The 14,636-nt window shown below is 40.7% G+C and overlaps 1 protein-coding gene across 5 annotated transcripts in view; it reads left to right on the top strand.

Annotated features, from left to right (window-relative positions):
* ppargc1a (peroxisome proliferator-activated receptor gamma, coactivator 1 alpha) overlaps window positions 1-12,199 on the top strand; it is a 589,189-nt gene extending 576,990 nt beyond the window's left edge. For all 5 annotated transcript variants that reach the window (XM_059988958.1, XM_059988957.1, XM_059988956.1 and 2 more), the window contains one exon: window positions 9,977-12,199. In XM_059988958.1, coding sequence (XP_059844941.1) covers window positions 9,977-10,080 — 104 coding nt within the window. In that variant the 3' untranslated portion in view covers window positions 10,081-12,199. The remainder of the gene's footprint in view (window positions 1-9,976) is intronic.
* The last annotated feature ends 2,437 nt before the right edge of the window (window positions 12,200-14,636 follow it).

The following is a 14,636-nucleotide window of genomic DNA, read 5'->3' as shown; positions in this document are numbered from 1 at the left end:
ATATCACAGTTGGTTTAAAAGTTTAACTGGTCCCTAAATACTGTATCTGCTGGCCCCACGTGTGTAGTCCATACAAAACTATGATTTGCCATTTCACAGTATTTGGATTACTCTTTACAGCAGGAATCCTGCCTGGTTTCCGTTGTGCAGAACTTCAATCCATACAACTGGGTTAGTTTATTTAATTATTGTGGTTTTGGTGGGGTGTTGGGAGCAGGTGTGAAATGGAGACACCTCTTTCTCCCTTATTAGAGAGAGAGAGAGAGAGAGAACCTGTGGTATGTCAAGTACCGGGTGAACGCATAGTCTTTGGTGTACTGCAAGTCTGTGTCTTTGCTGTTGCTTTTGCTACACGCTTGAGTGCTTGGTAGTGGGCGCCGATGCTTTTTTTTGCTGGTGAGAGTGGTGGGGGGGGGATTGTTGCTTGCTGCCACTTATGTGCGGGAGGGAGGGAAACTGAGGGGTACTTTAGAGTTCTAACATTTAACTGTCTCCTTCTTTGGGGCACTCCTCTGTTTTCATGGACTGTTATGAAGAAAAAGCATTTCAGGATGTATATTGTATACATTTCTCTGACATTAAATGTACCTTTGAAACCTTTTGATATCCCCTGCTGCAGCTGGACTCTTTCCAGAGATAGACAATCTCAACCAATATGTTATACAGTAAATTATTCGTTATCTTGTTTAGTTATTGTAAACTTAAACTGTTTGACTGCATTATTTTTATTTCTTTAATGTTCTGTACTCTGCATTTGATGCAACTTGAGTTCTAGATGCAATTGTTTTCACGCCTATTTGTAAAATGTGTGCAGGATAGTTTTTGCTGAAATACATAGAGGTACCAACTAGAGAAGGGGCAGTGTTGGATCTCCTGTTAGGGAATGAGATAGTTTAGGTGACGGAGGAATGTGTTGGGGAGCACTTCGGGTCCAGTGATCACAATGCCATTAGCTTCAATATAATTATGGAGAAGGATAGGACTGGACCCAGGGTTGGGATTTTTGATTGGAGAAAAGCTAACTTTGAGGAGATGCAAAAGGATTTAGAAGGAGTGGACTGGGACAATTTGTTTTATGGGAAGGATGTAATAGAGAAATGAAGGTCATTTAAAGGTGAAATTTTGAGGCCACAGAATCTTTATGTTCCTGTTAGGTTGAAAGGAAAGGTTAAAAGTTTGAGAGAGCCATGGTTTTCAAGGGATATTGGAAACTTGGTTCGAAAAAAGAGAGAGAACTACAATAAATATAGGCAGCATGGAGTAAGTGAGGTGCTCGAGGAATATAAAGAATGTAAAAAGAATCTTAAGAAAGAAATTAGAAAAGCTAAAAGGAGACATGAGGTTGCTTTGGCAAGTAAGGTGAAAATAAATCCAAAGGGTTTCTACAGTTATATTATTAGCAAAAGGATAGTGAGGGATAAAATTGGTCCCTTATAGAATCAGAGTAGACAGCTATGTGTGGAGCCAGAAGAGATGGGGGAGAATTTGAACAATTTCTTTTCTCCGGTATTCATTAAGGAGAAGGATATTTAATTGTGTAAGGTAATGGAAACAAGTAGGGTAGTTATGGAAATTATGATGATTAAAGAAGAGGAAGTACTGGCGCTTTTAAAGAATATAAAAGTGGATAAGTCTCTGGGTCCTGACAGGATATTCCCTAGGACCTTGAGGGAAGTTAGTGTAGAAATAGCTGGGGCTCTGACAGAAATATTTCAAACGTCATTAGAAACGGGGATGGTGCCGGAGGATTGGCGTATTGCTCATGTGGTTCCATTGTTTAAAAATGGCTGAGGGGGGCTTGATAGAGGTATTTAAAATTATGAAGGGGATGGATAGAATTGACGTGGATAGGCTTTTTCCATTGAGAGTAGGGGAGATTCAAACAAGAGGACATGAGTTCAGAGTTAGGGGGCAAAAGTTTGGGGTAACACGAAGGGGAACTTCTTTACTCAGAGTGGCAGCTGTGTGGAACGAGCTTGCAGTAGAACTGGTAGAGGCAGGTTCGATACTGTCATTTAAAAAAAATTGGATAGATATATGGACAGGAAAGGAATGGAGAATTTTGGGCTGCGTGCAGGTAGGTGGGACTAAGTGAAAGTAAGCATTTGGCACAGACTAGAAAGGTGAGATGGCCTGTTTCTGTGCTGTAATTGTTATTATGGTTATATTTGCCTTTGGTAAAATAGCGGGAAATTTGGCATAGTGGTAATGGATCAGTAATCTGGAGACCCAATTACACACTTGGGATATGGAGTCAAATCCCACCGTGCATTTGAATTGTATCAAAATATTTGAAGACCATGAAACGATGTCAATTGTTGTAAAAATGCATCTGGTTCACTAATGTCCAGGGGAGGAACCCTGCCACCCTTACCTGGTCTGGCCTATACATGACTCCAGACCCGCAGCGGCTGACTCTTAAATGTCCTCTGAAATGGCCTAGCAAACCATTCAGCTGTATACAACTGCTAAAAAGAAAATAATAAGCAATGAACCCGGACAGACAACCTGGCATTGACCTAGGCACTGGAAACGATAATGGCAAAGCCAGCCCTGTCAACCCTCAAAGTCCTCCTTACTAACATCTGGGGACTTGTGCCAAAGTTGGGAGAGCTGGCTTGCAGACGAGACAAACAACAGCCTGACATAATTGTACTGACAGAATCATACCTTACAGTTACCATTCCTGGGTATGTACTGTCTCACTGGCAGGTCAGGTCTAGCAGAGGGCATGTCACTGTGGTATACAGTAGAGAGGAGTTGCTCTGGCAACTCTCAACATCAACTCTGGACCCCATGACTCATGGCACCAGGTTAAACATGGGCAAGGAAGCCTCCTGCTGGTTACCACAAACCATCCTCCCTCAGCTAATGAATCGGTACTTCTCCATTTTGAGCAGCACTTGGAGAAGGCATTGAGGGTGGCAGGGGCACAGAATGTACTCTGGTTGGGGGACTTCAATGTCCATTAGCAAGAGTGGCTTGGTAGTACCATCACAGACCGAGCTGGTTGGGTCCTACTGGACAGAGCTACTAGACAGGAACTACAGCAGGTGGTGAGGGAACTAACAAGAGGGAAAAACACACTTGACCTCATTCTCACCAAAGTGCCTGCCGTGGAAGCATCTGTCTACGACAGCATTAGTTGAAGTGATCGCCATTCAGTATTTGTGGAGACTAAATCTCAGCTCCATTTTGAAGGAACCCTCCACTCCGCTGTGTGGCACTACCACCGTGCTAAATGGGATAGACTTTGAACAGATCTAGCAGCGCAAGACTGGGTATATATGAGGCACCATGGACCATCAGCAGCAGCAGAATTGTACTCAACTACGATCTGTAACCTCCTGGCCTGGTGTATCCCCCACTCTGACATTACCACCAGGCCAGGGGATCAACCCTGGTTCAATGAAGAGTGCAGGGGGGCATGCCGAGAACAACACCAGGCATACCTCAATACGAGACACTATCCTGGTGAAGCCACAATACAGGACTACTTGCATGGCAAGAACTGTAAGCAGCAAGTAATAGATAGGGGGGTAAGTGGTCCCACAAACAATGGATCAGAATTAAGCTCTGTAGTCCTTCCACATCCAGCCGTGACTGGTGGTGGCAATCAAACCACTTACTGGAGGAGGAGGCTCCACAAATATCCCCCTCCCCAATGAGAGAGGATCCCAGCACACCTGTGCAAAACATAACTGCTGAGGCATTTGCAACAGTCTTTGGTCAGAAGTGTTGAGTAGATGATCCAGCTTGGCCTCCTCCAGAAGTCCCCAGCATCCCATATATCAGTATGCAGCCAATCCGATTCACTCCACATGATATCAAGAAAGGGATGAAAGCACTGGATACTGTGAAGGCTATGGGCCCAGACAAAATCCCGGCAATAGCCCTGAAGACTTGTGCTCCAGAACTTGCTGTGCCATTAGCCAAGCTGTTCCAGTACCCAGATGGCATCTACCCGGCAATGTGGATAATTGTCCTGTACACAAGAACCAGGACAAGTCCAACCCAGCCGATAACCACCCTATCAGCAAAGTAATGGAAGGGGTCATCAACAGTGTTATCATGCAGCACCTACTCACCAATAACCTGCTTACGGATGCCCAATTTGAGTTCTGTCAAGGCCACTAAGCTCCTAACATCATCACCTCCTTAGTCCAAACAAGGATCAAAGAGCTAAATACCAGAGTTGAGGTGAGAGTGATAGCCCTTGACATCAAGGCAGCATTTGACCGAGTATAGCATCAAGGTGCCCTCGGTAAAATGGAGTCAATGGGAATTAAAGGGAAAACCCTCCACTGGTTGGAATCGTACCTGACACAAAGGAAGATGGTCGTGGTGGTTGGAGGTCTTGGAGGTCAATCATCTCATCCTCAGGACATCACTGCAGGAGTTCATCAGGGAAGTGTCCTAGGACCAACCATCTTCAGATGCTTCATCAATGACCTTAGTTCTGTCAGAAATGGGGATGTTCGCAGATGGCTGCACAATGTTCTGCACCATTTGTGACTCCTCAGATAATGAGAAAGTTCACACCTAAATGCAACAGGACCTGGACAATATCAAGGATTGGGCTGTCAATTGGCCAGTGATAATCAAGCCACACAAGTGCCAGACAATGACCATCTCCAATAAGAGAGTCTCTAACCATCGTCCCTTGGCATTTAGTGGCATCACCGTCACTGAATCCCTTACAATCAACGTCCTGGGGATTACCATTGATAGGAAGCTGAAAAGGTCTAGCCACATAAACACCGTGGCTACTAGGGCAGGTCAAAGGCCAGGAATCCTGCAGTGTGTAACTCACCTTCTGACTCCCCAAAGCCTGACAACCATCTACAAGGCTCAGGTCAGGAGTGTAATGGAATCCTCACCACTCGCCTGGATGAGTGCAGCTCCATCAACACTCAAGCTGCCTGACACCATCCAGTACAAGGCAGTCCAGTAGATCAGTACCCTTTCCATAGTAGGCGGCCGTCGATCCCAGGGGATCATCAGTTTACACCTCTGGTGGACTCTGTCCTCTTCAGGTTGCAAGCCTGGGCAGGAAGATTTGGAGAATTGGCTGTTTCCTGTGCAGCGGGCTCCCCCTCTCCATGTCACTGATGATCACTGAAGGGAAGGGCAAACGCCAATACAGCTTGGCACTAGTGTTGTCGCAGGGATTGCCAGAGTGAAATGATAAACAACATCAAACTGCCTTAGGGACCCCGGCTCCAGATTTCTTCCTGAGGGTTTATTCCTGAAGCCTTACCCATAGGTGGGTTTGGCCACAAGGCAGCGGACATTTAAAATCAGAGTTTTCCTTCGCCTAGGTGGGTTGTTGTCCAAGGCTGACGAGCCACACCTGCCCAAAGCAACTGGTTTTGAGGCACCAGTGGTCCACCTTTGCCCCTTCTCTTGTCAGTAGAAACAGTTCCGCTGGGCCTAGTAGCTAAGCCACCCATGAAGGCCAAGAGTTGGATTTGGTTGCCAGAACCTTTTAGAGTCACACGCCATTTGGAGCACTTAATAGGTAGTGGGAACTTATCCCTACTACTACCCCCAGCTATGACAATCTTAAGAGACCCTTCTACAATCATCCAGTCCCTCCCCCATCGACAAACTGTTACAGCAATGTGTACTATCTACAAAATGCACTGAAACAACACATCAACATTCCTCAGGAGCATCTTGCAGACTCACGGCCACGACCACCTAGAAGGATGAGAACAGCAGATACCTGGGAACATCACCACTTGGAAATCCCCCTCCAAGTAGAATTTTTTGAGGATGTAACTAGTAGAGTGGATAGGGGAGAGTCAGTGGATGTGGTATATTTTGATTTTCAAAAGGCTTTTGACAAGGTCCCACACAGGAGATTAGTGTGCAGACTTAAAGCACATGGTATTTGGGGTATGGTACTGATGTGGATAGATAATTGGTTGGCAGACAGGAAGCAAAGAGTGGGAGTAAACGGGACCTTTTCAGAATGGCAGGCAGTGACTAGTGGGGTACCGCAAGGCTCAGTGCTGGGACCCCTGTTGTTTACAATATATATTAATGATTTAGACAAGGGAATTAAATGCAGCTTCTCCAAGTTTGCGGATGACACGAAGCTGGGCGGCGGTGTTAGCTGTGAGGAGGATGCTAAGAGGATGCAGGGTGACTTGGATAGGTTAGGTGAATGAGCAAATTCATGGCAGATGCAATTTAATGTGGATAAATTTGAGGTTATCCACTTTGGTTGCAAGAACAGGAAAACAGATTATTATCTGAATGGTGGCCGATTAGGAAAAGGGGAGGTGCAACAAGACCTGGGTGTCATTGTACACCAGTCATTGAAGGTGGGCATGCAGGTACAGCAGGCGGTGAAAAAGGCAAATGGTATGTTGGCATTCATTGCAAAAGGATTTGAGTACAGGAGCAGGGAGGTTCTACTGCAGTTGTACAAGGCCTTGGTGAGACTGCACCTAGAGTATTGTATGCAGTTTTGGTCCCCTAATCTGAGAAAAGACATTCTTGCCATAGATTGAGTACAAAGAAGGTTAACCAGATTGATTCCTGGGATGGAAGGACTTTCATATGAATAAAGACTGGATTGACTAGGCTTATACTCACTAGAATTTAGAAGATTGAGGGGGGATCTTATTGAAACGTATAAAATTCAATAAATGCTGTCTTAGCTGGCAATGCCCACATCCTGTAAATGAATAAATAAAAACAAAAAAAAAATGTTGTTATCTGATAACATTATCAAGTGGCCAATGTGACCATGAATCTGATATTAATTGCCAGCTTACTTTGCAGGAAGCTGCCTCTATTTCTAGTGGCATCAGGAGAAGCTCCTTCAAATAAATGAACATATTAAACATGCACAGGGGATATGTCAACTCTCTTTGCAGTGTACCCTGTGAATTGTTATCCAGGAGAGAACTCTGCCTAAATGAGTCTCCAGATCTGCTTAAAAACAGTGATAATAACCTTAATGGCATCAAACTTATGAGCGTGTTGGAATGTGCAGCAGAAGCAGTTCTTCCAGGAATTTTGTCTCACAATTTCAGCAGAGGTAGTAAAGGAGTAAATCCAAAGCATACAAATAGCTAACAATTAATTTAAACAGTTGCTGAATATAAACGGGCCTAAACTACTTTCAGTTGACCATGGAACGCCATCAATATATTCCACTTTGTTTGTCTCCCTCTTGGCCCAGCAGGATTTACTGCAGTTTACAAGTGGCCTTCAATTCAGGCAATTGAGTTGAGTTTGATTAAAGTGAGTGGCAAGTGGATGTTACCCCATGTCAGCAGAGCTCTGTCTGGAGAAGGACAATCCGGACTAACACATAACAAGAGTAGAATATTGATTACTTTATTCAATCATTGTTAATTTAAAACTGTGTTCAACTGTTATTTTACTTATACTAATGTTTTGTACTGTAGTTTGAAGAAACAAAAAAAAAATCATTATTATTGTCCAGCTCAGCACAGGCCTTCTAGTAGTTCATTAGAGTAATTTTTTACTGCCACTTCATCCTCCCTTGACTCAGGACTAGGATTTCTGAATCAGGTTTACAAGTGAAGGTGGCTTATAGGGTTTGTGTTAGGGTCAATAGACTCTATTGGTGAATGTGAGTTTGAGCCCAAGTAAATATTCTATATTTCAGCTTTATATCACCTTTGATATTTAGGATCATAGTTTGTTATGATTATTTGTGGCCATTCATTCAAATTTATTTGCACCCAAAACCATTACTAGAACTGACATTCAAGAGGGAAGACAACATTTGATCTTTATTGAAAGACGATCTGACTACAAGCACAAAGACAGACAACTTGCTCTAATTACAAGGAGCTCCAATGAGACTACATAGAGACGTTTCTGTCTAAGGAAGGGCATATATGGAAAAGAGGGAGTGCAGCAACTGATCACCAAAATCTTGGGTTGGGGAGTTCATCATCTGTGTAGAGATTAAGCAGGCTAGGCCTGTACTCTCTTTGTAGAACTGGTACTGTTGATTGGAATAGAGCAAAATCCTTCTTGGGCAAATCCTTGCCTTCAGCTATTGATCATCATTTTGGGGTTATATCATCTCCAGGGAGATTCAAGTTTTCATCTTTGGATTTTCTTTTCCTTTCATTTTGCCTCTCATGTGTTACTTTCTTTTTGGCAAAGGTTACTAATTGGGTGGGATGCCTTGATAGCTTTTTCTGAAGGCTTTCAAAATTTCTTTCACCTTCTCTAGAAGTCCTTCAGGTTCAGATTAGTTTATTGTCATATACAGCAGGTTGCAATAGAATTCCTTGCTCGCGTGAAGCTTAGAGAATAAACGTGGTAATAATAAATACAACAATTAGCTGTGAAGACGGTTGCTAAAACAATGGAATGGTGCATAGTACTGTAAATAGAAATGCTAATGTAACAACAGCAGAAGAGATAGAATTAATGGTTTGAGAACGTGGCAGTTTCACTGGGAAAGGGAATATTAAAGATGTGATTGGTTTTAGTAGCCTGATAGCAGTGAGGAAGAAAATGTTCTTAAGTCTAATTATCTGGGCTTTCTAGAAGGCAGAGGAGAGTAAAGGAAATAGCTTTTACTCTTCAGTGGTGACACTGTTAGCCTTCCTGATTTAATACACCATGACTGGATGTGATAAACTGATGGACTGGGCAATATTTAACCTTTCTCTGCAGATTTGAATTGTTCAGAGCACAGCGGCTACTGTATTAGGCTGAAATGCAACCCATCAGAATACTTCCTATAGCGCATATACAAATACTTACTTATAAGTTTAATACAAATGAAGTCTCAATACTCTTCCTAATTGTGATCTCAAAGGATCACAGTTTCAACCCTTTGAAATTGCTCCTGAAGCTATGCAAATACACAAAAGCTAGGAGAATTGGGATCAAGTATTGCAGTTCCATTTGAGTTGGTGTTCTAAACCTTCCAGTAATAATTCAAGTTTCACCTGTACAAATGTCAGTATATATCAATTCAAGAGTCAATCGGGAGTTCAACTGATGAGGCAGTAGGAACATTTGAAGATGGAAAAATAAGCAAAGAAAATTATTTGACTTTACAGGCTAAAAGGTTTATTCACTTGAATGCAATATGATCATCCCCCACGGTTGAAAAAAGAAGTGGCAAAAAAAAACTGTCAGGTGGAACAGAAAGAAAAAGATTTTTACGTAACTATTCATATCAGCTGTATACATAGTTAAGGGCATATTGTATTTCTTTAGAAATAACCCTGGATCCCTCTGTTTAAGCTCGCTAGTCATTTCAGGGGACTTCAGCTTTTACTGTCAAGAGGATATTATAAGGTTTGCCTGATGATATATTCAGTTCATATTAAACAGGACAAATGATACTTTAGATTTTAGAAACAGCTGGGGTGAATAAATAGCCATTTACTGTCTATAAAATGGCCTGATAGTAAATTGGCAATCTATTAAGCTGATAGTGCACTATCAGCTCTCTCCTTTCATTCACCCATTCCACCCCTCGAAGTCCTGTTCAGAACAGATGCGTTGAAACCCAGCTGAAGCTGGTTACTTTTGGAGATCAGAAACAAGTGGACATCATGACTTAAATTTAATCCCCTATGGTAATAAGTACATGAAGATTTGTGTTACCCAACCATTATGAGCTATGCACTGCTGAAAACAGAAAACAGTTGCACACAAATGGTTTAGAAATCAAAGTGCACGTGTTTTTCTTTATCACACAGAAATAGAAAAGATTTTGTGGATTATAAACCAGCTCCTCATTTTAATTACCCTGAAATTTCCTGTAAGCACACAGCAGCCTTCGTTAAACTGAAATTCTTTAACCAAGTTACTAAAAATAACTTGGTATTGCTTTGTGTTGATTTGGCTTCTTTTCGCTCACTAATTTTAGAGCAATTACTAAAGGTGTTAGGACAGGACCTCAATTTATAAAGCTGTATGTGGAAAATGTTAATTAAATGATGCTTCTTTGTTGTAGATTCCAATTCAGATGACTTTGACCCTGCTTCAACCAAAAGCAAGTACGACTCAATGGATTTTGACAGCTTGCTGAAAGAGGCCCAGCGAAGCTTGCGTAGGTAACAGACACCAAATGTGCTGAACATGGAGGAAGCCACTGTACCTTGCAGGCATCCTGTCATTTACCATTAAAGAACTTGCATTGGTCATCCTGGGATCTAATCCCTCTTTACACTCTGTACAAATGAAGTTTACATGAACACAGCTGCTGCAGTGTATGAGGCAAGTTGAAGAACATTCAACTTAAAGCAAAAAGGAAACCAAAAGCAGGAGTACAAATAGTAAGCTAGTGATATTTTACATGTGCTATATAAATGATAATCAGAATGGTGAAATATGCAGCTTGTTCAGCAATTTTTCTGACATTTGGATGTGGTATTACATTATTGACGAGAGCTGGGAATAAATACTTGGGGTATTTCAAATATTTTATTTACTAAATGCTAAAATGTAGTTACAGATTTACTAATGTTAAACTGAGATATTTTTATTTTATGTAAATATGACAATGTTGTTTTTTGTTACAGCTATGCACTGTACATGCAGCCTTCTTTGAAACAATTAAAACAAGAATGTAACCATAAGTTAAACACTAGTGTACACTAATATATTTAGGAAATTGGAGAGGTATAAAGCTGAGATGGGTAAGGTTGTCTGTGTGTCACATGGACCAATGCTCATTTACCACAACGTAGCTTTACAGTGACCTTGCAACTGATCAATTTAGAAAATGAATCAGGTCACCACTTCCATTGCTATGACTAATCATTAAAGTTGCTTTCATTGTTTTGCCTTTTATAATAACTTAGATGCAAGTTAATAAATCAGAAGAAAAAAATGAAAAAAACTCACACGTGCTTCTGATTTCATTACAGACCATTACACATTGCTTAAATATGATGATTATCACTCAAATTCCATGTATTTCAGAGGAGGTTTTAGGGGCAGGTATGTTGGTAAATTACAGATTAGTTTAACTTAATGATTTTTTTTTGGAAAAAATGAGGGACTACGTATTTGTCTTTGGTGCTAGCAGTGGATGTCTGCTGCACTATTGACAACCACTGTGTGCACATCTGTATATTTGTAGAACTGACTACTAGGGCAGGAGGACAACATTAAGTGCCAGCAGTCAAAGGTGAATTCCTACCCCAGGATTTCCAAGATAACTCTGCACCTGCTCCTCACTCCATCATCTCCACTAGCAGCTATAGAGTATTCACCTAAGCTCTTTTTGCTTACAGTTCTAGCAGGTGATATCTTTATTTATTTGTCCATTTTGTCTTTGTATTGAGTGATCCTAATGTCTGCCATTGGAAAATTGTCTTCATATATTTGGTAAACTGAGTTGTCAACTTTGTAAGTATATAAAAATAGCAATATAAAGGTTTTGTCCTAAACATTCATTCACCGTAGTACCACTGGTCTTTTATCTCTGCTCGCACTCTTATTAGAAATAGTTTCAGGTCTTTTAACTCATTTTATCATATGATGCCAAACTGAGGTTTACATTTTCTTCCCTGTATTTTGAATATTCTCTTCTTTATTGTAATAGTAAGATTGTAAAAAATAAATACAAAAATAGCAATAAATGTTTATTTTTAAAGATCTAATTTTAGCATATCATGTTGTGAGGTGGAGGACCAGGCACGTTACCCAGCTTCTTTAGGTGCTTAATGTGTGTTTCAAGAAATGTTAGACTTCTAACTTATAACAACTACAGTATTTCATAGTTTTGTGTGTAACAATCGCTAACTTAAACAAAATAAGTGAAATTGTGTGTTCGTAGCTAATGTTAGTTCTCAACTATCCTTTATAACTTGGGTAATGATGTTTTGTCCTATCTGGCAAACTTGATGAGGATTTTAATTGTAAAATAAATTTTGCTCTGTACAATAACTAGAATAGCAATGTATTATATCACTTGATTATTCTTAATTTTAATTAAAGTAATTTCTGAGGACACTGTGCTGTTAGGTGTGTGGGTGAAAATATATTAGTTGATGGAACTGTACTGAACAGGAAATATGAAGGAATATCCATGCGAGTTTCCTTTTGACTGACATTTCTAACTGTAATGTGTGGTTGAACAATTGTATAGAATTACTGTGATTTTTTTTTAAATGTGCAGTTTTCATCAACCTTACTTAACTAATAAAGAGAAACAATGTTTCAAACACTGCCCTGTGTGTGCACTCATCAAACGAGCAAAATCTATTTAGATTACTTAATAATTGTAAAAATCATAAAATACAAATTTAAATGAATCCTTAAATGGTTTGAACTTGAGTGATATTTTGATTTAAGTGTACTCTGAACTAATCTAATAGATGCTTTAAGAAACTGCGTTCTTGCACAGTAGATTGGCAAAAAATACAGTGCCATAGAAAATTAACAAACTTATAAATCATCAGGACCTTCAAAAAATTGGGAAGTGGGCCACATAAGGAAATATCAGAGTATATAACCAATAATCTGGTTTCTAATACACAGGAATGTATTAACGGAACAAAGGCTTCAGGGAGGGAATCCGTCGGCTTAAAGGCTTTGGCAGCTGAAGGTATCATAAAAACAAGGTTGTGGATTTTAAAATCCAGTGTCGATAAAACTGGATCATTGTGTTTTTTTTTAAGTGTCACAAAACCCAAGAGTGATTTTATTGCAGAGTAGATTGCATGAGCAACTATTTTGGGTAAAAACGCAGATTGCAAAATGTTTCTAGTCACAATTCAAGTTAATACATCTGATGTTTTTTTCCCAGTGACAAACAATTGCCAGAGCTTGCAAGTTTCGGACATTACCAACATAACAGAAGCATAAGTCATTGTCAAGGAACGTCCTCAGAACAAGAAGCCCAGCAGGATGTGATCATGATTAACTCCTGACCCTAAGAGACACTCTGTTGACACAGGGAGACTTTACAGGGCAGTTTCAGACCAGACAGCAGTAAAGGCTAAAACTAGCCGGGAGTGCACTTTACTACCAAGCTATTCTTTCAATTGGTACCTCAGTGTTAATACTACAAGAATCTCTTCATCACTGGTCGTGTCAGGACAATTGTTGTGGGTGTCTCAAGGAGCTATAGTACTACAGGGCAGAGACAAAACATGTCCATCTGTGCAGAATCAATTCCCAGCAGGTATTCAGATATACCACTTTGTACCTGGCTCTTTAGGGTGAGCCTAAACTTTGTCAATGGTATCTCTCAACTTGTCTACTGGATCATTCCTGGTATACGACTATAAGACATAGGAGCAGAATTAGGCCTCTTGGCCCATTGAATCTGCTCCATCATTCCATGGCTGATTTATTATCCCTTTCATCCCCATTCTCATGCCTTCTTCCTGTAACATTTGATGCTCTGACTAACCAAAAACCTATCACTCGATGACTTGACTTCCACAGCTGTCTATGGCAGTGATTTCCACAGATTCACCACCCTCTGGCTAACAAAATTCATTCTCTTCTCTATTCTGAAGTATTGTCCTCTGCTCCTAAACTCAACCTTTATAAGAACCATTCTCTCCACATCTACTCTGTCTAGGCCTTTCAATATTTGATAGGTTTCAATGAAATCCCTCCCCATTCTTCTCAACTCCAGAGTACAAGCCCAGAGTCATCAAATGCTCCTCAAATGTTTACCCTTTCATTCCCAGAATAATTCTCATGAACCTCCTCTGGACTCTCTCCAATACCAGCACATATTTTCATAGATAAGCGGCAGAAAACTGCTCTCAGTGCTCCAAGTGCAGTCTGACCTATGCCTTATAAACCTCAAAATCACATCCTTGTTTTTAAATTCTAGGCCGCTCAAAATGAATGCTAACATTGCATTTGCCTTCCTTATCACTGATTCAACCTGCAAGTTAACCTTTAGGGAATCCTGCACAAGGACTTCCAAGTCTCTTTGCACCTTTGATTTTTGAATCATCTCTCCATTTTGAAAATAGTCTACCTCTTTATTCCTTCTAACAAAGTGCATAACAGTACACTTCCTTGCATCATATTCCACCAATCACTTCTTGCCCATTCTCCCAATCTGTCCAAGTCCTTCTGTGGCCTCTTTGCTCTCTCAAAGCTACCTGCCTCTCCACCTATCTTCATATCATCTATAAACTTGGCCACAGAGCCATCAATTCTTCTATCCAAATTGCTGACATACAGTATAACATGAAAAGAAATGGTCCCAATGCTGACTCCTGTAGAACACCACTTGTCACTGGCAGCCAACCAGAAAAGACCCCCTTTATTCTGTCTCTTGCCAATCAGCCAATCTTTGGTCCATGCTAAAATCTTTCCTGTAATACCGTGGGCTCTTGTTACGCAGCCTCATGCTGCACCTTGTCAAAGACTCAAGTAAACAACATCCACTGCCTCTCCTTTGTGTATCCTGCTTGTTATTTCCTCCATCAATTTTAATACATTTGTCAGGCAAGGTTTCTCCTTAAGGAAACCATGCTGACTTTGGCCAATGTCCTCCAAATACCCCAAAATTTCATCCTTAATAATAGACTCCAACATGTTTGCAACCACTAAGGTCAGGCTAACTGGTCTATAATTTACTTCTTTTCAGCCTCCCTCCCTTCTTAAACAGTGCTGTGAGAGTGACATTTGAAAAT

This window comes from Hypanus sabinus, chromosome 14 (genome assembly GCF_030144855.1).
Source record: "Hypanus sabinus isolate sHypSab1 chromosome 14, sHypSab1.hap1, whole genome shotgun sequence".
Classification (NCBI taxonomy): domain Eukaryota; kingdom Metazoa; phylum Chordata; class Chondrichthyes; order Myliobatiformes; family Dasyatidae; genus Hypanus; species Hypanus sabinus.
Note: the sequence above shows the minus strand (reverse complement) of the source record. Positions and strands in the feature narration are given on the sequence as shown.